Source organism: Pungitius pungitius, chromosome 10 (genome assembly GCF_949316345.1).
Source record: "Pungitius pungitius chromosome 10, fPunPun2.1, whole genome shotgun sequence".
NCBI lineage: Eukaryota > Metazoa > Chordata > Actinopteri > Perciformes > Gasterosteidae > Pungitius > Pungitius pungitius.
The window spans coordinates 968,680-990,304 of NC_084909.1; the positions used below are offsets into that span (position 1 = coordinate 968,680).

At 45.7% G+C, this 21,625-nt stretch overlaps 1 protein-coding gene across 3 annotated transcripts; it reads left to right on the forward strand.

Moving 5' to 3' along the window:
- The first annotated feature begins 5,698 nt into the window (after positions 1–5,698).
- wnt10a (wingless-type MMTV integration site family, member 10a) lies at positions 5,699–20,564 on the forward strand. 3 transcript variants are annotated; one of them, XM_037489555.2, is made up of 5 exons: positions 5,699–6,061; positions 6,322–6,390; positions 7,762–8,027; positions 11,403–11,776; positions 19,919–20,564. In XM_037489555.2, the coding sequence occupies exons 1-5, from the start codon at positions 5,976–5,978 to the stop codon at positions 20,486–20,488; spliced, it is 1,365 nt and encodes a 454-aa protein (XP_037345452.2). In that variant the 5' UTR covers positions 5,699–5,975; the 3' UTR covers positions 20,489–20,564. The 3 variants fall into 3 exon arrangements, with proteins under 3 accessions (XP_037345452.2, XP_037345455.2, XP_062421176.1); XM_037489558.2 differs by having other exon boundaries at positions 7,848–8,027; XM_062565192.1 differs by having other exon boundaries at positions 5,699–6,390.
- The last annotated feature ends 1,061 nt before the right edge of the window (positions 20,565–21,625 follow it).

The window sequence follows — 21,625 nt, forward strand, 5'->3', positions numbered from 1 at the left end:
CATCCTCTCAGCTTAAAGGACCTTTAGCCAAACACGTCCGGAGCATGACTTATCAAGCAGTGGGTTGTTCCCCGAGTCGGGTCAAATGGCTGCGCAGATAAAGCATAGTGAGTTTCTTTTTAAAATACTTTTTTTTTTTTAATGTATTTTGGCAAAACCCCCCCCGTTTGGAGAGCGGCGCTTTATGAGGAGATAGAAGCGCTTTGGTCGGGGAAGCCGTGATCGTTGCAACACCCTGAAACAACACTCTGCTTGAGAAACCCTCGGTGACCCACATCCTTTTCGTGGGTGGACAAACATCGCGATGACCTCACAATGTGTCTTTTACTCATCTCTTTCACCCCCCCACCCCCCCCCGCATCTGTCCCACATCTCGCTCTCAGTCTCTTCCCATCGGCCCTTCCTCGCGATTCATGTCATTCATCAAACTCCGTAACTGTTTTTCTCGCCTTTCTCTCTGTTATCTTGGGGTGTGGAAACATGGCCGCCAGAGGTCGATGGGAGACCGAGGGGGGGGGGTGGGAGGGGGGGGGGGGGGCCTTCGGTCCAACAGTGGTTGCGTTGGCTCAGGGATCTCTTTTGTCTTTAAGGCAGAGTCAATAAACAGGATCGTTGGTGCACCAACAGTCCTGCGGTGCCTTGATGGGGAGACACAGAGTATCTATCTGCGTAGGTGCAACACGGGTGGGGGGGGCGGGTGGGGGGGGGGGAGCTTTGTTCATAGAACCATTTGACCACATCTGTTTCGCGGCGGATGGAGACGCTCCGTTCATTTTCTCTTTTGGACAGCAGATGGCGGCCTTGGAGTGCGTAGCGATGCCTCCGTCCCACCCAGACTCCACTGAGGGGGCCGCTGACAACCATGATCCCAAAAGAATGGCAACTCAGGTGAAACACACTGCAGAAAAGTCAAGTGAGGTGTTGTTAGATAGAGAGTTATATTACATATTGCTGTGTGTGTGTGTGTTTATATGTGATCTTCCATTTTTGAGAACCAAAAAGCCACAAAAATAAAGGTTTTCTTATCAACATTTGTAGTTTAGTGATCCATATAATGAGTCTCGCTATGTCGTTCGCTTTGGATGAAACATGTTTGTAAGCACAAACGCACACACACACACACACACACACACACACATATTCCAGAAGACAGACAACAGCAGCATGCAAACATGTTGTAATCATTCCCATTTAGAGATACGCAGGCGTAAGTGAGGCGGGAAGAAAAATAAGCACTTAAGAAGACTGCGGCATTTAACTGCGTGCGCATGAATGCACACAGGTAGTGCATTTCTTTAAATCTTCCTGATGGCATGATTCACCTGTCTTATCACCCCTCCACGATTACAAAGCAACACATACCTACTGGAGAACCATACACGGTCTGGTGCTCTGCTGGCTGTTTAAACCACGTGTCGTTTCTGGACGAGTGTGGAGAGTAAAGAAAGCCAACGCTTCAAAGCTTACGCTCGCGTTAGTGAGTGAGATAACTGGCTCGAGTGGCTCAGACATGAATGGGAAAATGCTTCTAAAGGATGTAGCTACTCATTAAGAAATCGCAGTGAGCTAATTCCAAGCAGGGCAGTTGTTGCGAGCTGTGATTCTAATCTCTCCCTCCTTCTCTCCGTTAACCTACAGCAGTATTTTCTTTTCCAATAGAAATCAGGGAAGGTGCGTGTTTTGTTAACGGATCCTGAGTAAAGTTTTGCTTCCCCTCAGGCATGTTCTCTCTGCGTACATTCTGTTTATCGCCAGGAACACCCGAAATATGAAGGCCAGTTCTCACAACCCCCGGGGGTGTTTGGATTCCCCGCAGTGACAGGCTAATTGATTAAAACCACAATGGGGTCTTGAAGCTCGGATTGCAACAGAGATGCACTAGTCAGGGAGCGCTGTGTGAGCGCTTCTCTCGTGACGTGCACGTGTTACTGGCACCAGAAGGTGGAACATTGGCAGCAAAGCCTCGCATGACTGGTTGGATGGTTTCATTATATTGAATTAATAAAGTGGACCTGCCAAATTAAGAATTCCAATATCTTATGTCCATGCCCGAGGAAATTTACTACTTTTTTTTTTAACATGAGCTGCGATTTCTCTAAGCTGGAAACCAGTGAAGAACACAGAGATTCCATCGATATGGAAAACTGGGCCCTGTCATTTGTCTCTGTACCTTCTAGTGTCATTTCCCTTTTCCCTCCCTTGGTCTCCACATTTCACACAACATCACAGCGTCCCTGCATGCAAAGGCATTCAAACCCCGGTGCTTATTGACAGCCTTGTGCACCCATAATGTTTTTCTCCTCTATTTATGTCTGCTACGCTTACAAAAACACACACACACACACACACACACACACACACACACACACACACACACACACACACACACACAGCCAAGACTTGGCTTTTGAGCAGTTTGTTGCTAGAGTTGAGCCTTGTAATTGTATAACCTCTGCTCCCCTCTGCTTTGCTCATTATCGCCAGCTCGATCCAAAACTCTCAAAGAAACATAAACTTTGTTTGACCTCCCTTCCGAGAGAGACACACGGAGAGAGAGACACAGAGACACAGAGACACAGAGACACAGAGACACAGAGACACAGAGACACAGAGAGAGAGACAGTGAGACTCAGAAAGTAGTAACAGTGTTTCGGCTTCGTTATTGTCCTCCGCGTGCATCAAATGGTGACAGTAACCATGACAACCGCTCCGCTACTTGTGCAACAATGAAGTTCAAGCAGTAAAGAGGGGGGGGTGGGGGGCGCTGCAAACTAATGAACGCTCTACCGTAAAATATACCAACGTCAAGACGTAACAGGACAGCTCTCCTATGTGAAAGGAAAATAGTACGTCACCATTTATACGTCACCTTTGAGTTTACAAGCGTGACAGAGGTAATCAGACCACGGTCACCACGGTTACCATGAACTACCTCGTTAGGAGGGAGATTATCTGGTTTCTGAGAACAGTTTTGATCTAGTTTGAAGCAATAGTTCCACATTTGGATAAAACGTGGTAAATCGCTTTTTTCTTTTTCCCCACAAGAGTTAAATGAGACAAAACTGAATCATTTGTTTAGATATAAATGCTGATTAAAATCCAGGATTTCTTGTTTTTTTTAAAATAAATTGTTATGTCACTTTTTCATTAGTTGAAAAAATGTCTTTTGTTTTATAACTCATAATCTGAATTTGCATTGTACACGTGGGCATTTACTTTAACTTACTTTAGTCATAAAATCCAGACTTAACAGCTCGATTCATTCAACCGAACCAGCGCAAAGATAAAGTTCTATTATATCCACTAGTAAAGTCAAAGGAGCTCAGCATGGATGGGAAAAAGCGGAAGGAAGCTCTCGCTCCTGAGGCGGCACCTTGAGGCTCGACTAAGGCTCGGCGTTTGCTGCCGATCACAAGGACAAAGATAAGACCTCCTGGAGGAAACTTCTGTGGTCGGACGGAACGAAAATCGAGCTGTTTGGCCACGATGCCCAGCAAATAAGCCGAGGCCTTTAACCCCAAGAACACCAGGCCCCCCCCGTCCAGCACGGCGGTGGTGGTGTTGTGCTGTGGGGCCGCTTTGCTGCCAATGGAACTGGTGCTTTGCAGAGAGCAAATGGGAGAATGAAGAAGGAGGACTGCCTTCGAATTCTTCAAGATGACCTAAAATCGTCAGCCCGGAGGTTGGGACTTGGGCGCCGTTGGGTGTTGCAACAGGACGATGACTCCAAACACACAAGAGGTAATAGAACTTAGGGTTTGAGGATGACCTTCCCAAAGTCCTGACTTAAATCCCTTTGAGAACACGTGTACAACGCTGAGGAACAACTCTGTCAAGAGGAATAGTCAAAGATTCAACGAGAAGCTTGCCAGAAGCGTGTGGATGGCTAACAAAAGCGTACAATTGTCACTTTTTGAGAGTCATAAAAGGTTTTTGTATCTTTGTATCTCAATCAGAGAAAAATCTGACCTGTAGAAATAAGGGGAATCTCAGGAGAGCCACAACATTATGTTCTTTACAAGTGCATGTAAACTTTTGACCACAACCGTATACTTGTTCTTGAATACTGTATGAGCTATGATGTGTTGAGATGGCACCAGACTGTGAAACCGTGACCCGTGCCGCTCCCTGCAGGACAATAAAGTTTATTTGAGCCAGACACTGAACTCAACAGAACGACTGGCAATGTTGGGAACGCTGTTTTCCCCCGTTATTGAATTAAGTGCTCGGCAGGTTCACGTTTCACGCAGCAGCGCGAGATAAAGAAATGTTTTCAAGGATTGCAGGAACATCATGTTAAAAAAAAAAAAAACATGTTCAGCCACAAAACAGGCCGTCATGAACCTGGCTGGAGAGTTTGACATGAATAAAGTTTTGTGTCTTGAGACACAGGAGTCAAGTTGAACTGGGAATAGCCCTGAAATGTTTCCCATATCATTTTTAATGAATGTGAGTGAACGTGTGTGGGACACACACACACACACACACACACACACACACACACACAATAGAGTAAAACAGCAGACCGGGTCTTTGGCAGAAGACTCTGGACCAGATGTGGAAGTTGTGTGTATCATGTGTCTGGATGTTCACTATAGTGTGCGCGCCATATAACTTCCATTATGAATGTTGTGTAACAGTTTCACAGCATGAACATGTGACGTGCTGTTGCCTGCTGGGACCTGCACTTGTCATTCAAGTTTGGAAAAAAAAACTAGGCCCCAAAGTCATTATTCCTGACACATGTTGGGAGTCTTAATGCATGCAAACAGCTCTTAATGGTTTGCTTGAACCACTTTGACTTTGACTGAATAGTCGGTGAATAATTTGAGGTCGTTGACCAAAATCTGAGCACAGACCCGACATTTTGTGAATTATTTAATCGCTGCAATGAAGCGTCCTTATGGAAAATCATCTAAAAGGGAAATACAAAAAGTCATCATGGTAGATGATAAATAGACTTAAAGTTAGCCTCTAAATAATCATGATAAAAAAAGAATATCAGATTTTTATTCTGAACCTGACTGATATCATGTGGTCTTCATCAAAAAAAGGAGCTTTTTGCAGTACTTTACATAAATTCATAATCAAAGATGAAAGGCCATGACACACAGGCAAGGTTTATGAAGAATAGGTTTTATGTACTGAAAATGTGCTGCTCCCAAATATCTTGTCTAAGTGTATTTGTATAGGGGTTAAAAGTCGTTGCTGGATCCTGATATTTCTTAATATCAGTTCTATCCTTAAACTTCATGAAAGGGAAACACAAAATATTTTCAATAGAATTGAATTGAATTGAAAGCAGTGAGCCAGTACATTAAAGTTATTTTAAGTTGTTAAAAATAGTAAAAAGCAAATGTAAGAATTAACATGCAATGTAAAATAATTCATTTCCACGTTATTTTTTTGTCATTGAAGGAAATACAAAGTGTACAATTATGTTCTGACGTAACATTTTTTATTTAGCTGACGCTTTTATGCAACGCGACTTCTACACACACACACACACACACGAAAAAATGAAACAAGTCCGTCTTGCTCCATCATAAACATCCTCCTCATTCTGTCCTCCTCCTCCCCTTCCTCCTCCTCATCTTCCTCCTCAACCAGAGCGCTGAAAGTCAACCCAACCTTCTTAACTTCTGCCACACACTGCCACTGCGTGTAGTCCACACCTTGCAGCGCACCTCCTCCTCCTCCTCCTCCTCCTCCCGTGGATACAAATGTCGTGGCTCGCAGAGGGCGCAGGCTCTGCTTTCCTTATCTAAAAGGATCTCTATCCCGCTCTAACGAGCCACTTGACCTCACTCGGCGCGCCTCTTCTCCCTTTGGGTGACGCAAAAACTCAACAACAAAAACATTTAAAAAACAAAACAAAGAAAAGAAGCAGAGAGAAGTGGGCCGGCGAAGCGCAGCAGTTCAGAGGAGCGCGCGGAGGCACCAGCGGGCAGCAGCGTGCGCCTCGACCCTCTCGGATGTTACATCAACGCAACGGAGATTTACCGGGACGTGTGACTAAGATCACATTTGAAACTCTGACATTCACAACCTCCTCCATTCAGTAAGTTGAGAGGTGGAGGAAACTTTTTGGTGGTTTTTTTTGTTTTTTTGATTTTTTTTTTAATGAGTGTCCCTCCGCTGGCCGGCACATCTGGACGTCGCTGGAAGCTGTCAGAATCCTGACCTGACCCCCGCGGGTTTGTTTCGCCCTCTCTGAACTTTTACGGAGGAATACTGGACTTCAAACTATTGGCTCTTTATTTTGAAAACTTTTGTTTTTATTATTTATTTCATTTCGTAATTTTTTTTTTTAAATAAAAGGTGCAACATGGAACAGTCGGTCCTCAGACTAACGTGTATCCTGGTGGTCTTCTGTCTCCTGCATAAAAGGTGAGTTGAGTTTAATAAGGTACGACTTGACACAAAAATAAGTTCATATCTGAGTTTACTACACTGAAATGCATTTCTGTTTAGAATTTGCATTTAATAAAAGTGGGTTTTAAAACTACCTATTTTCTTCGTATAGCCTCGTTTATTAGTTTATGGGAATTAAACTTTGATGTGTTCAAACAGCACTAATGTCCATTTACCTTCTCTAAGCAAAAGTTCTTCATCACCTTCGTTTTCCGTTAAAAACATAGCATAAAGAAGGAAACATAAGTCTACTCTTACAGTTTATTGCCCATTTTCTGCCCTCCAGTTACTCCTCATTCCCAAACAATGCTGCCAATCAATTAACAGTCGCCCTTTCAAAAGATGTCGAAACAGGTTTACTCTCAAAACACAACAGGTAGGAACACAAACGGGAATTACAGTGACACACAGTTCAACATGCAATGGAGATTTAGACATAAGGCACCACAAAATGAACATTTGATGTTACAGCATGTCGTATTTCAGCTTGTAATTATGCCCCCAAAATGCGGGTTGCTTTTTCAGTCGGGCAAATGTAACTCTTAAGTGAGTTTTTTTGTTTGAAAAGGCTCACTGAAAAGAAACCTCCAGTTACACACGTTGAAGAAGCTATGGAAAGAAAAGTTTCTCCAGCTGTGTGAGCGCCTCTGTGTGTGTGTGTCAACGCACACTCCTCCCTACACCTGGCTATTTGTGCGTGCACATCTGGCTGCGCGAGCACGTGTGCACGCAGATGTGGCCGTGTTTGTGTGTGTGTGTGTGTGTGTGTGAGTGTGCGCGCCGTCAGCCCCACATCGTCTTCATTTGTGCGTCTCGATCATGCAGACTTTGTGAGACACAGCCTATGTTTTACTTGTAATGATAATGAAAAGCAGAGCACCTTGTTGCTCTTTCACTGTTTCTCTGTAGAAGTAGAAAGGAGCTTTGACCGCCCCGTCAACTGAATTACTGGTGTTCCCATGATTGATCAGCCTTCATTACGGGGACGCGCCTCGCAGCTTGCCACACAACGTTGAAAGCTGATGTGACGAGGGCGATTTTTTTGAGCACCAGGGGTAAATTTGTCTCGACAACTCGACACTGTAGCGCGACGAGTAGACGCGGCCCCCTTGCTCCCTCCCACACCTGACTCCGAAAGCCGTTATCGTGCACACCGTCGGAGGGTCAGAAGATCAGGATACAGAACCTGGCCTTTTGACCCAAATGAAGCCTAAATGCAGATCCACCCCGAGTGAACGAAGGGGCTTTAACGGTTTTACATCAAGTCAGGCAGGTTTGCTACCTGTCCCCCAGGTTAGTTGTTTCCGTTTTGTCTTGTCAATAACCTGACCCGTATGCTCCATGCAGGGTAGATTCCAATGAAATCTTAGGCCTGAGGCTGCCCAACATCGACCCGATCCTGAATGCCAACACGGTGTGTCTCACGCTGCCAGGTTTGACACGGCGGCAGCTGGAGGTGTGCATGAGGAACCCCGACGTGACGGCGTCGGCGATCCAGGGAATCCAGATCGCCATCCACGAGTGCCAGCACCAGTTCAGGGGACAACGCTGGAACTGCTCCAGCCTGGAGACCAGGAACAAAATACCCTACGACAGCATCGTCTTCAAGAGAGGTCAGTTTTACGCCGACCAAACAGCAGAAAAAGGGCAGACAGCCCCGGTTCATTTAAGTGAATCACAATTCTCTTTCCTTTGTCAGACATTGTAATCACTGCGCTTGGGAAGTAAGATACTCAAGATGAAGTTATGGAAAATAAGCAAAGTCATCACAAAATCTGACGTGAGAAAAGCAGAAGAGCCCACAGCTTTGGGACGGGACGTCACCTTGAAGGTCTCCGTTGAAAGGAACGACGACCAAGAACAAACGCGCAGTTTCAAAGTTGTGGTTTAATCCTCAAACACACTTTGATAGAATATCTTGAAAGGATGGGCTTAGCAAGATTAGTTTCCACGAAAAACCGCACGTCCTAAACAAGCACTGTGAAATTATTCTCCAAGCATCGATGCGCTTTCCTCACGCAGCGTTTTTCATGTTCATCGAAAAAGTTCGACGTCGCCACAAAACAGTAAAAGTGATTTCTAGAGAGTAGCAGACTGCTTTCTGACTCTGACTGTTGGCAACCCAATAGCTGGTACAAAAGGACAACGGACATCAAAAGCAGTTAGTCACCTGTAGATTAAGCAGCCTCATGCAGACCAGGTTTCCACGACGGATGGCAGAGCTCCGAGCTTTGCGACTAAGCCACAAAGGATGAAAGAGGATCTTTGGTTGAGAAGCCCTTCAGACTCATTCATGTTACGCGCTGGAAAAGGCATCGTTTTTTTTTCCCCTAAGAGACGAAGCACCCGGTGGCTGGTATAGGGTTAGACTTTTTATTTACTACACGATGAACAAGATTAGCAGATTGTTATCTAGTTATTGCGATGACTGTTGAAATGTTAGCAAATACCTTTTCACTAAAAAGACGCAGATCAAGTGTCCACTGACTCTTCTTGCAAATTATAATGACATAAAAATCAAACTATAGTGCACAGACTTTGCCATGATAAACTATGATACATTTATAATACACAAGTATGCAATGTTTAAAAAGCCGTTTGAATCTGGGTTTTTCAGAGTATCGTTTTCGATCGTGTCATCGGATTGTTGGATTGTTCATTCCTCTTCACAAAGAAAATCAAAAGACTCAACTGTCGGATGTCTCCTGGAGGGATGTTGCTATAAATTATTCTTTCTTCTACGAAAATACAAACATCAAACCCACACTTATGCATTCAGCGGTCACACACCTGTGGTTTTACTTTCACTCCTCACTGACTCATTGAAAGGCCGTTTGTCATTATTAGCAGAGGCCGTTGCTGTTTGTCTGGCATCCCTGGTTTGCCTTGGGTGCAGAAACTCCAAACCACTGACGTAAACAACCCCTTTAAATTGGGTGATTCATCTGCTGCGAGTTGATACATTCACAAAATCTCCACGGAAGCCATAAGAAAAGGCTGCACGTTAGCGTGCTGCAGCTGCAAAAGGAGGCCGGTGCCTTCAGTGGACCACGGTTACACGCATGCATAATACCATGGAAATACCCACATACAAACGTATATTGGAACCTGTTCCACACACGCCCGCAGAGCTTCCTCCGGTCTTCTGATAATCTGAGGAAGTGTTGGAGTCGTGTATCAGGGGTTCTCCATGTTAGTTTCACTGGGTGAGTTGCTGCTCTGATCCTCTCCCGCTCTGCCACGTTTCTCGCTCCCGATTGATTCGGAAAACTTTTTTTCGGGCCTACGATCCTTAGCTTGCATCAATGAACTGTGTTAAAGAGGATGTTGGGAAAATAAAATAGAAATAGGAGAATTTCTCCCCGTTGCTGGGGCACCCCCCAAAGCTTTCACTTCCTGCTCGTGGATTTGCTCTCAGCACTTTGCCAACTCTCCGCGGCAAAAGTGTGGGCCTGTTTAGTCGGTTTCTGGAACACAAAGTGACAGTTTCCGTTGAATCTTTAATTCATTTTGTCACTACCTCGACCATCAGCTCAGCCGGGCGTGTCGCGGGCCAATAAATTATTTGTTGGATTGATTTGTTCCCAGCGGTCCGGGTTGCACAGCCCGGCCCAGATCAGGGCAGGAGCTAAAACCAGCTTTCTATGTATGAGGATGGGCCCAAGTGCCGTCCCTTCCTCTGGGCATAGGTGTCAGGGTGGTCGGGGGGCAGATTGTGAGTTATTTAGTTTAATTATGCATCTTCTTTTATGTGCCGATACAAAAGCAAATCCGCTATTATCATATGTTATATATATAATTTAGTAATGTATGTTAACAGATATTCTCTCATCAAAACAACAGTTTAACACTTATTTGTGAAGCTGATTTCAGCAAACTAAGCTCCCGTCTAGTCGTTAGCAATGTGACGTCACTTCCTCATTCACTTGTAGTCGCGTTTTGTCCAACTTTTTATGTCCCCAGTGTCAAGAAATAGAATTTAGAAAAAAGTTGACTTAAACACACAGTCAGGGAAACACGTCAAACAGTGTTAAAAGGGTTAGTTCCAGTTAATAGCTTTTTACTCGACTCCATAAAGCAGCCTGAATCATTTGCCCTTCAGGCGCTGTGCTATAAACTCCAAAGTGGTTCCTTTTAATGTTTTCTTCACAAGTTTCCGCACACAAGTGAGTGACTGCCAGTGAGTCTCCCTCCATTGGACCCAAGGCACCTTGCTTACAGGCAGCAAGACCAGCTCTAACGACATCAGTGCACGCCGTGGAGTGTACTGATGTCGCAAAAGCTTCCGTTTGTCCCACAACCGGCCTCGGTGACCTTACCGCACGTAGCACGTAGCTACTGAGCATCCGACTGTGGCGTCCTTGGAGAAAGCCGCACTGCTGGGATTCAGAGGAAATGTTTGGTGCAGCACAGCAGATGTAAGAGGCGGAGGTAGAGCGACAGTAGGTGGACGGCAATGAGTTGCAAGGCCACATGTGTTCTTGAAAATAAGAACTCACAGCCCTCGGTTTCAGTGTCTGGGTCCTCTGTCAGTCCCGCCATGGGAGTCTGAGGGTCTGTTAGTGTTCAGAGACAAAGTACGCAAGTGTTTGGAACACTTAATTGCTATTGTCTCAGATGTTTCCACAGGTTTTTATGAGTCTTTGGCATATGTAAATACAGTACAAACGTGTGAAAACTTTTGTTATTTTGTTATCCCAACTAGAGGAAGATCTTTTACTACGGCTGAATGTTTAGGAGAGAAATGGTGCAAATTCACAAATTGGATACATTTTGCTTAATATCTACGACACAAGGCAGGTTATTGTATATTTGTTTGTTACATGATCTCAATTCTGTAACACTATAAAATAGCTGAATTCCTCATACTTTGTGTGTTTGTGAGCCTTTTCCTTCCCCTGACTCATTTCCCTACTTACACAGCTCTCCCCGACCTTCCCACTTCCACACGAGTCGTAACACCGCCATGGCGTCCTTTCACCCCACAGGTTTCAGAGAGAGCGCCTTCGCCTACGCCATCGCAGCGGCGGGCGTCGTGCACGCCGTGGCCAACGCCTGCTCCATGGGCAAGCTCAAGGCGTGCAGCTGTGACGAGAAGCGGCGCGGGGACGAGGAGGCCTTTCGCGTCAAACTGCACCGCCTGCAGCTGGAGGCCATCCACCGAGGGAAGGGCATGGTGCACGGCGTCATGGAGCACTTCCCCGCGGACCTGCCGGGCCCCCAGGACTCCTGGGAGTGGGGCGGCTGCAGCCCGGACGTGGAATTCGGCGAGAAGTTCTCGAGGGACTTCCTGGACGCCCGCGAGACCAACCGGGACATTCATGCACGCATGAGGCTGCACAATAACAGAGTGGGGAGACAGGTGAGAAGGGGAGAGAGGATGGGGCTGTTTGAGTGCATCGGGAGTCAGGAAACAGGAAACGTTTATTGTCATTATATGTTGGACATACATGGAAATTGTCTTGGCGGTTGGTGCATGACGGAGGACAGTACAATAACGACAACATTGTGCAGCAATAAGATAAAAATAGTATAATAAAAATATATGCTAGGGGTTAGTAGCCTTAGTACGCTAACGCTAAAGCTATGGGTTAGTAAGTAAGAAGAGATAAAGATAAAATTAGAAATATAAATAAAGATAAAGTGCACCAGCTAAACAAAGTGACAAGTGACAAGTGAAACAGGAAACACAATTTATGACGAAAACAACTAAAAACAAAGCGCACCGAAACCCCGAGGCAGCCATCTGCGGCGCCATCTTGGATGTTGCATGCGATTTACCCGGCAGGGGAGGTTCAATGAAAGGCTTTTTGGGGGCTAGAGAATAAAGGTCAAGCCTTTGATGTTCCAATTGTGGCCAATAAAAAAAAAAAAAAAAAATCTGCCTCTCACTTGAGCAATTGAAAATAATTCGGAGTTACGAGGTAGTCGGTATAGAAAGAGTAGTCAGGTACGATCATTATACCTACATATGTTAGTTATAGTTTTCCCTTTATAGTTTTATTTTGAAGACAAGACACCCTTTGAAGTAATCCTTCATGCATACTATTTAGAGAATCTTAGGCTAAAATGTCAATATGAAGACAGTGCCATCGGGAAATGGAAGAAAAGAGATGAATGACATCATCATCATTGTTCCCCGTTTCCTCTGCAGTTGTTTCGGCTCGTATCCCTCAATCAGTTTGGTTGTTGTTTCCTTGATTATGAAGACAAAACACACATGTGGAGCCCCCAACTTGATGGCCTTCCTGCAGTAGCTGCAGTGGTGGAAATAGTTATAGAACTGGTGACTTGAAATTCCAGTCCAGTGGACTTGGAGGTATTAACTTCAGGTGAGAGCTGATGTGACTGAGTAGTAATGAGCTCATGAAATGGGGTCATGTACCTTTGGGGTCCTCGTGTTGTTGCGTGGATGAAGTGAGGTCACAGCGTGGCCTCGTGTTGTGTTTATTTAACTCATTGAAGCCACGTTCTTCCTCAAAAATTGATGGACGAAGGGCATCCCCATCTAAATCAGGTTGGTCTCTCCTTGTTGGGCATCCTGTCAAAAGGCCGACTTTAGTCCCTAATATGTCAAACACGGTAAATACCGGGTTCAACATAGGCTGCTGTGATAATCACCAACCTTCACTTTGCTGTAAATTCAGCCAGAGGGATGTGCTGTACACTTGAAGAGAGGCCAACTTTCCCCGTAGGTGTAACGGGAAGCAACAACTTGACAGAAGGAGAATTTGGGGTTACTTTACTTGGTGACGTGGGAGCCTAAATATCAAAGAGCCGGAGACAATTGAAGGCCAACTTTACGCAGTGAATCATGTAACATTAAAGGCAAGTTCATAAAAGTGATCCAGTTACACAATTTGACAGGCGGAGTGCCCCCGGGGAAAAGTCAAATTCTAAACGTGTCCTCACACAACTTTCTGGCAAAGGGAACCGGAGCATCAATCAAACAGGGGAGACTTGGACTCAAAGGCTTCAACGTCGAAGCGATGGCAAACCTCGTTTTTATTCTTTTTTTTTTTTTTTTTTAGAAAAGATTCAACGTGAAATGAATTGACTCATAATTGTCCACGTGGATCATGTGAGAGGGCTGTCGTGTCACAGCTCAACACAGACCGGGGATCAGTTCTTGAATCAGTGTGACATTCAGAGGGACAAAGAGAAACACAAAGAAGCCACCGAAGGAACAACCTCAGAATGATTCAGTGCGCGGCTTAATAACACGCTCCTTGGGGACAAGGCACATGCTGTAGAAAGCCTCGAAACACACACACACACACACACACACACACACACCCACACAGGTGGGACTTCAAAATAATACCTCCCCTTCCCGTATCTCTTTCCACCCACCGACCCAACACCACCTCCGCCCCGCACCCCCCCCCCCAACCCCTCCCCCCCCTCCATCCCCCAGCCCCACTCCCCCTTTTCAGAGAAGTAGTCTTTATGCGGAGGAATGCGGTGGTTTCTTAGTGGGGTGTGCATGTCGCCTCATGCCCACCCCAGGGTTCTCACGACGTTCCGTCTTGTTTTTAGCCCTAATTAGTGGCTGCTGGCAGTTTGGAAACAGATGTTTAAAACCCTGCAAAAGATTTTAGACTTCAAACACCGGGGCGGAAAGTAGAAAGAGATTCGCCCTTCCTTCCCTCCTCTCCCCCCCCCCCTCCCCTCCCCCCTGCTGCTCTGCCTCCTCCAGCTTCTCTCTGGCGGGGCTGATTACAGAAATCATGCTCAGCACAGAGGAGAGGGCACGGGACATTAAGGCCCGAGGTCGGATGTCACCGTGTCACTGACCCCATAAACATGTGGCTGCTTGTTTAGATTAACAAAAGAAGTACGTGAGTACATGTGTACTTACTCTTTGTGTTACTAAAAATGATTGTTAGATAAGTAGCTTACATCCTGGCTGACGTGTGGGACACCTTCTGATGTTTCAAGCAGTCTGAATTGACGATTCAGCCCTCCACGGCCTAGTTGCAATGAACCAAAACCAGCTACTGTTCAGTAGTTAATAACAGCGGTTTTAAAAGCCTCCTACATGCTTGAAGTGGCTGCTCTTGAGATGGAAACACTTAACGGGGGCAGTAAATTTAATGGCCAAGTTTTTTTTTTCGTTTTTTTTTCTTCCCGAGGCCTTCTTCTCCATCGTTTAGTGAGCACACCTCGAAAACAAACGCTTGGCGCGCTTTCCTGCGTTGGCGTCGCAAGGCCCCAACGCCACGCGGCGGCCCTGTTGAATCCTGCCGCGTTCCGTTAGGCGGGCGGAGACGGCGCTGGCTCCGCAACAGTCGGGCCCCGTGTCACTGGCGAGTAATTACCATCAACCATCAGGGCGCCTGTCTTCCCGACAGCTGGTGTCTCCCTTCTTTATTTTTTTCTCGGGGCAAAACGAAACATGCACCTCGGTGTCGTCCTATCGTCATCTGCGACTTGACCCGAGAGCAGAGGGCCCAGAGGGGGGCGTTGGATCGGAGCGCGCCCGTGGTTCCGGGCCCTTCGGAGGCCGCTTCGTATCGTCAGTGGCGTGCTCTGCATTCCAGGGTTGTTTCATCCGACCCTCCCTGCACCGCACAAACAACAAGACACTTTCACGTACGTGCAACACGTGCTTCACGGTGAAAGAGCTCTGCAGGTGGAAGTGCTTATGCTTGGTAATGACATTTTACAAGAGTCTCTAAGTAAGAGCTGCGCACATTGTGTGCAATTAACAGTGAGTGAATACTACACACACACACACACAAACGTTATAATATAGTTCTCACTGTACACAGATAGGCTTTTGCTCAGTAATTGCATGTCATTGTGTTTGCATGTGTGCGTGCGTATTTGTCTGCGCACGCTTAACTGTTCTTTTGAAGCGAGGCGTTTGATTTGTTTAAAGTGATGTCTGGGTTTAATGTGCTGCTCGGGGATTTGTTTGTGTGCTTTGATTTCGCCTTGGCTCTCTGCTCGGCTTTAAAGGCCGTTTAGCAGACTGTCTTTGAACTGACAAACACAAGGCAGCACGGCGACTGGTCCGCAGTTTATCAGCAGGAAGGGTCGATTGTGGGACATAAAGACGGTAGATTAGGATTTTCCCAAAAAGCGCTTAGTGGTGATGACATGGATTCGCCAACAATTTAAAATAAGGCCCCCAACGAAGCAAGGAATAAGGCGTACTTATGCTGCTTATGACACACATGTGAACATTTACTTAATATGTCGAGAAACGTCATCATTATTTTATCTAAAAACAAAGAGCAAATCGCTTATTTCGTCACTTGATTTTTCCTCCATCCATCTAAGATTGGTGGCGTCACATGACTTTACCTCTACAAAGAAAATACCTACGCTTTGAGTCCCCCTTTGTTACTTGTTGGTCAGCATTGACATCACCAAATCTTGATGTTCGTTTGCGATGACAAATCCACGCGTTCGCATCGCCTGAACGGCGAAAAATGCCATTGATGGGCCACAACACACTGGTGGCTTCGTCGGGTCAGTAGGCCAAACAAACGCTCCGACACGTGACAAAGTGTGAGCCTGGAGTTGCCCTAGTTGTGAAATACTCCACCGAACTGAAACGTCTGTGGTCCCCTGCTAGCCATGGAACTGGTCAACCCTACACTTATATTGTTTTGTCTGTTTGGCTTCAGGTTCTTACGCTCTGTGTGAAGTAAAGCTCCTGGATCTTTGGTCCACTTAGTTTGCTCCTCTGCATTGAAAGGTGGATCGGCTTCGCTCTGGTCCTGTGTGACCCCCCCCCCCCCCCCCCGGGTCTCCTCCGTTCATGCGGCCCGCTGTGTTAATCTGCCACCAACATGTTGCACTTGATCTCTATGTGGGGTTGCTTTATAGAAGCCTCTGCCTTACTGTCTAAGCCAATTAAAACTTGCCAGATGTTTGTTTCTAACTGCGGTCCGACCGGCGTTGACTTTCGAAGCAAATATACGTCCCTCGTTGTACGTGCAAGCAATCCAACGTACCGCAGTGGGACAAAGACCGTATCATTGTCACTCGTTTTATATTCGGGTTTTTCTTGTTCTCCTCTTGTACAAAATGTGCTCAACTTGTGTTTCTCAGCTCTTTTGTTGGATGGATCAGCACTTCACATGACATTCTGACAGAGCACTTAAAATATTGCAAGAGCTGACAGCTCCCCTATTTCCCATTTATTACCTGTTGAGGCCTTGCCTTTCGACTGCTCGTTAAAAGAATATTTGAAGTAGAGTTAATTCATTTTGATGAGTTTTTTTAGGAGCCTGCAAACTTGTATTAAGCTCTTCCTAGTCAGGGAACATGGTGTGCGGCATGCGTTGTGTGTTTGACAGGATCCACAGAACATCAACAGGACTTACAGTCAAGTATGTTGATTTTTGAATATTTATCACCGTGGAATTCTCTTTACATCTAGAAAGCGTTCTCCTTTTATAATGAAACATTAAATCAGTTTTTCTCCAACCGCCACTGATAAAGTTCTTCCCGTTTGTGTTTGTGAGTGCAAACTTCCCAATATCCAATCAATCAAGAAACTTGATAGAGCTGCTAATGTTGGCTTAACCTGGATATTATTGCGATATCATTAATATACAGATGTGTTAGACGTGCGTGTTTGCGACACTGCATGTAGCTACACATAACATTTATTTTGTGAATGGTGTGCTGCTTGGTTCTGGCAACTGTCGCTACATTGGGAAGGCTACAAGCTAGTTAAGCTAGGTAGCCCCACAAGCTAACAATTTAATCTCACGTTGCACCAGCGAGCCGCTGACTCCATTGCACACACGGAAGCTGTGGTGATTTTGGTGAGGCTGAAACGACCAAATCGCCCCGTGATCCCGTTTAATCCCACTTCAGCCAGTCGGCATGTGGAGAAATCCCAAAGCTTACTCTGCCTGGCTACTGTTGCCCCGCTGTGGTTCGGGCAATCAAATGTTCAGGGTAGGGTTGATTGCATTTTGCTGCAATGAATGGTAAACATTAGGTACAGAGGATTCCTGGATAGTGTTACGTTCAAAAACTGATGAAACACCAGACGGACGGAGGACATCTTGGAATGAACAGTTAAAATCAAAAGTATTTAATAAAGGAAAAGGTGTTGTGCTAAAAAAGAAGTAAAAGTACAAGTATTTATACAGATCAGTAAAGGTGTGAAAGTCAGTGGCTACGCCCCCTGGGAGTGGTCTCCTGGTGAGTTCAATGTAGCTTGGATTTCGAAGTATTACATGAATGCATTTTGGTAGATTACATTACATTGAATACAATCATAGCTGTACATTGGTATTATTCTATTGATTACGGTTTCAAAATTACAGTGGTTTTACAACATTCCCATTACTATATGAATACATATCTCCAGAATCATGGTTGTATTTTGGTGTACACTAAATGCATTTTATTTGTAGGTAATTTATGAACCTGGTCGTAAATTTATTTTTAATATCCTAGAATAGACATGCTGTAGCCTGCTACTGGAAGCGTCACAGTTTAAGTGATTTCCACATGTTGCCTCGAGTCGTTTTCATGTCATCTTGCTGTAGTCCATAAATCCCTCAGAAAACAACATCTCCTTCTTATTTCTCCCTCTGGCAAAATATGACAAAATGTCATTGAATATAACACTTAACTTGTTTTTGTTGTTTTACTGTCCTTTGAGTCCCCCATCCTGCTGTGTGAAGGTACCTTCAAACAGAAGCAATGTGGATGCAATTATGACTTGGTCAGTTGGTCCCTTTAAGGTTTAAGTGGGTTGGAGAGTTTTATGATTACAGACTTTGCTGTGTGTTTAAGGCCAGCACGTTTGTGATTCTGGGGTTGCCTCTGCCCTTAAAAACTGAACCCAACACTGCAATCTGAACTCAGTGCAAGTGCTGTTTTCTAGCTGATATAATGCTGTTTACGATAACGTCTTACAGCCTCTGCCCACCGCGGAGGACAGCTTCTTTGTTGTCTTGAACACTCCGAAACGCCAGTAGACCCACGTTTACCCAAAATGCAGAGCTGAAATGATTTAAAGTCACAGCAGCTACGTTCAATTAATTCTCGTAAAATGCTTAACGTAATCTGTTCATGTTCATCTGGATGGGAGAAAAGGGTCAGCTAAAGGTAAATGTGATGAGTGATAGTAACATAACCATCTTAGTAATAGCAGATATTTTTGCTCCAGAACAAGGAAACATTATCCATATTTCATTTTTTTACTCTAAAACTTGCCTCAGAAGATGCCCTCAACCACTTGTTGTAGCTCTCTCTGAAGAAAAAGTGGAGTAGGAATCGTCAAGTCTCTGGTCTCAGCAGCCGCCTGAATTGACTTTGACTTTGTAGAAGTGGGGAACAGGATTGTCCTGCTACTACAGAATACATATGAATCCTTCCTACCATATCCTTCCTGTCCTACTGCTGCTTATCTAATGGATACGATGAAATAACGGATAGGGTTGGACTCTAATTTCTTACTAATCCGGATGATGTTCCTTTAAATTGGTCACAACTGTGGTTCGCTGAGGGTGTTCTGCGAGGGTGACACAGAACGTGTGGGTGACACTCGTGCTTTGTTTGGAAATAAGCATTATTGCTAGCATGTGTACGGAATGTGTTGAACTATGCAAGATTGTTTTGCGTGTGTGTGTGTGTGTGTGTGTTGATAGGGGTGGCAACAGCAGCAGCATCTGTCAGTAATCTGGGTGGCCTTAGTGTTCCTGTTGGTAATTGGATCTTTAAGTTTAGAGCAAGTGATGACTGACAAGCACAATACACACGCATACGCATGCCCTAGAGGAACAGGAATCATGCTGTGGGGGATGTACCTGTGTGTGTGTGTGTGTGTGTGTGTGTTCTAGCACTCGAGGGGCATGCCGTGTGATTGATTGAGCATGTTGTGTTCTCAGTGCATTCACATGTTCAATTGACATCCCCAAAATCCTTTTGGACCTTTTGTGGTACTTGAACGGTGGCCCGATTGAAGGAGCGGTTTGATAAACGGCTCCACCATGTGTACAAAAAAACCTTTTGTACCCTTGTGACATAATAAAGTATAAACAGTGTAGTTTCACTGGCAAGCAACATCAAAGTGAAAACACAGTAAATGCTCCAATGTGCCATTACATGTTTGCCATGCATGAAGCTAAAACGTGAATAATGATTCGACTGTCTGTTTAGGAAACGCCTCCATCCATCTGTGTTATTTGATATCACTGTGTTTGACAACAGGCCCAGACCACCTGGATTGGTAAATGCGGGACTAATATTCCTCGGGGGAGCTATGCATCATTCGCTATACGGTGTCGTTCTTAATGGTGCAAAAACAAATTCAACCCGAAAAAAATCAGGTTTGAATTATGACATGCAGTCCGCTACCGCCTGTACCTGTGTATACTAGACTTCAAAGGTAGCTGGTAATTAAGAAAGCCATTAATCTTCGCCTACTCCAAGCCCCTCCTCCTCATCCTCGCCTCTGCTCACTTCCTCACTCCGCCCCCCCCGACCGCTCACGTTTGTCTGTCTCCATCTGCCTTTGTTGCAGGTGGTGCTCGACCACATGAGGAGGAAATGCAAGTGCCACGGGACGTCGGGGAGCTGCCAGCTGAAGACCTGCTGGCAGGTCACCCCGGAGTTCCGGCTGGTGGGCTCGCTCCTCAAAGAGCGCTTCCACGTGGCCACGCTCATCAAGGCTCACAACCGAAACACCGGGCAGCTCGACCACTCCAACCACAACAGCAACCACCACCACCACCACCACCACCACAACCACCACCACCACCACAACCACCACAACCACCACCACAACAACCACCACCACAACAACCACCACCACACACACCGGCGGCGGCCCAGCGCCAACGAGCTGGTCTACTTTGAGAAGTCGCCGGACTTCTGCGAGCGGGCCCCGGGGTCGGACTCGGCGGGCACGCAGGGCCGGATCTGCAACAAGACCAGCCCCGGCATGGACAACTGCGAGAGCCTGTGCTGCGGCAGGGGCCACAACATCCTGCAGCAGACGCGCAGCGAGCGCTGCAACTGCAAGTTCCACTGGTGCTGCTACGTGGTGTGCGAAGAATGCAGGATAACCGAGTGGGTCAGTGTCTGTAAATGAAGAAAACACACAAAGAGACTGTAAACACCAGAGAGAAACACAGAGAAAAAGAGACCCCCGCTTTTTTTTTTTTTTTTCTAAATCAAGGCTATAAATTGGAAAGGGGAATGCGACTGTAGTATATGTGCCCCATATGTTTTGGTGGTGGACCGCTGTTTTCCAGAGGAAGCGAGAAACAGAGTGTGAAGTGGTCGAGCCGGCAGAGAGAGAGAGAGAGAGACGTGCATGTCGGTTAAAATGTGTACACATGCCACAACGCGAGGAGAGCTTGGATGTTTACTTTTCCTCGTGAGATAAAAGTAGAATCAGTCAACTATCTAAAAGCTCAGAATCTGACATCTGGGCCTTAAAAAAAAAAAAAAAGGAAAAAAAAGTGTGTTATCAGCGTATGTTGACGGACACACATTTGCCTGATATCAGGTAAGCAAACAGGAAGTTGAGGGTGACCATTAGATTGCATGCGGAAAGAAAATAATAATGCTTCACGGCACCAGCAGCATATAAAGGCCGAGACGAACTTTTCACACATCGGGATTCACGATGCACGGGATTTGACATCAGATCGACATTTGACACCTGGAGCACTTAAGGATTTAGTGTCTTGTTTAAGGGCAGTATAGACGTTTTTTAAGGTTTACAGCAACTATTGTGTCACACCAAAAAATAAAGCTTACTTTATTCTATAGATAGTCTACTACCCTGCTTACAGGGACGACACCCCTCAATACATTATATTTACACACATCCCGAGGCGGATGGACAATTTAAAATAAAAGGCTATATTAAGGAGGTTTTTACATGAGGAAAATACAGCAATGACGAATCACTGTAGCTGAACCTATAATCTAATAAAATACAGTTCTGAAAGTCCACTCATCAGTTTGATTCCTCATATGGGAACCGAAAACACAAACCACTTCCTGCCCTCTAACAGGAGTGTGTTGAAATACGACCCACTCCAAACAGAGCGAAGCCTGTGTGCGCACAGCGAGGTCGGCCCGGTGGCACACGATGCGTTGTCCTTCGTTGAGTGGGACAACGGCCCACGCGTCGTCCGTGTGTGGTGTGTGACGTGAGGCGGCCGTCGCAGTGCATAGACCAGGCCTTTTCTTCGGGCACGTGTCTGGCCAGCGTTGT

Coding starts and splice junctions, on each gene's coding strand:
- wnt10a (XM_037489555.2), top strand. CDS start 5,976: ATGTTACATCAACGCAACGGAGATTTACCGGGACGTGTGACTAAGATC. Junction 6,062..6,321: donor TTCACAACCTCCTCCATTCA/GTAAGTTGAGAG, acceptor TTTAAATAAAAG/GTGCAACATGGAACAGTCGG. Junction 8,028..11,402: donor CAGCATCGTCTTCAAGAGAG/GTCAGTTTTACG, acceptor TTCACCCCACAG/GTTTCAGAGAGAGCGCCTTC.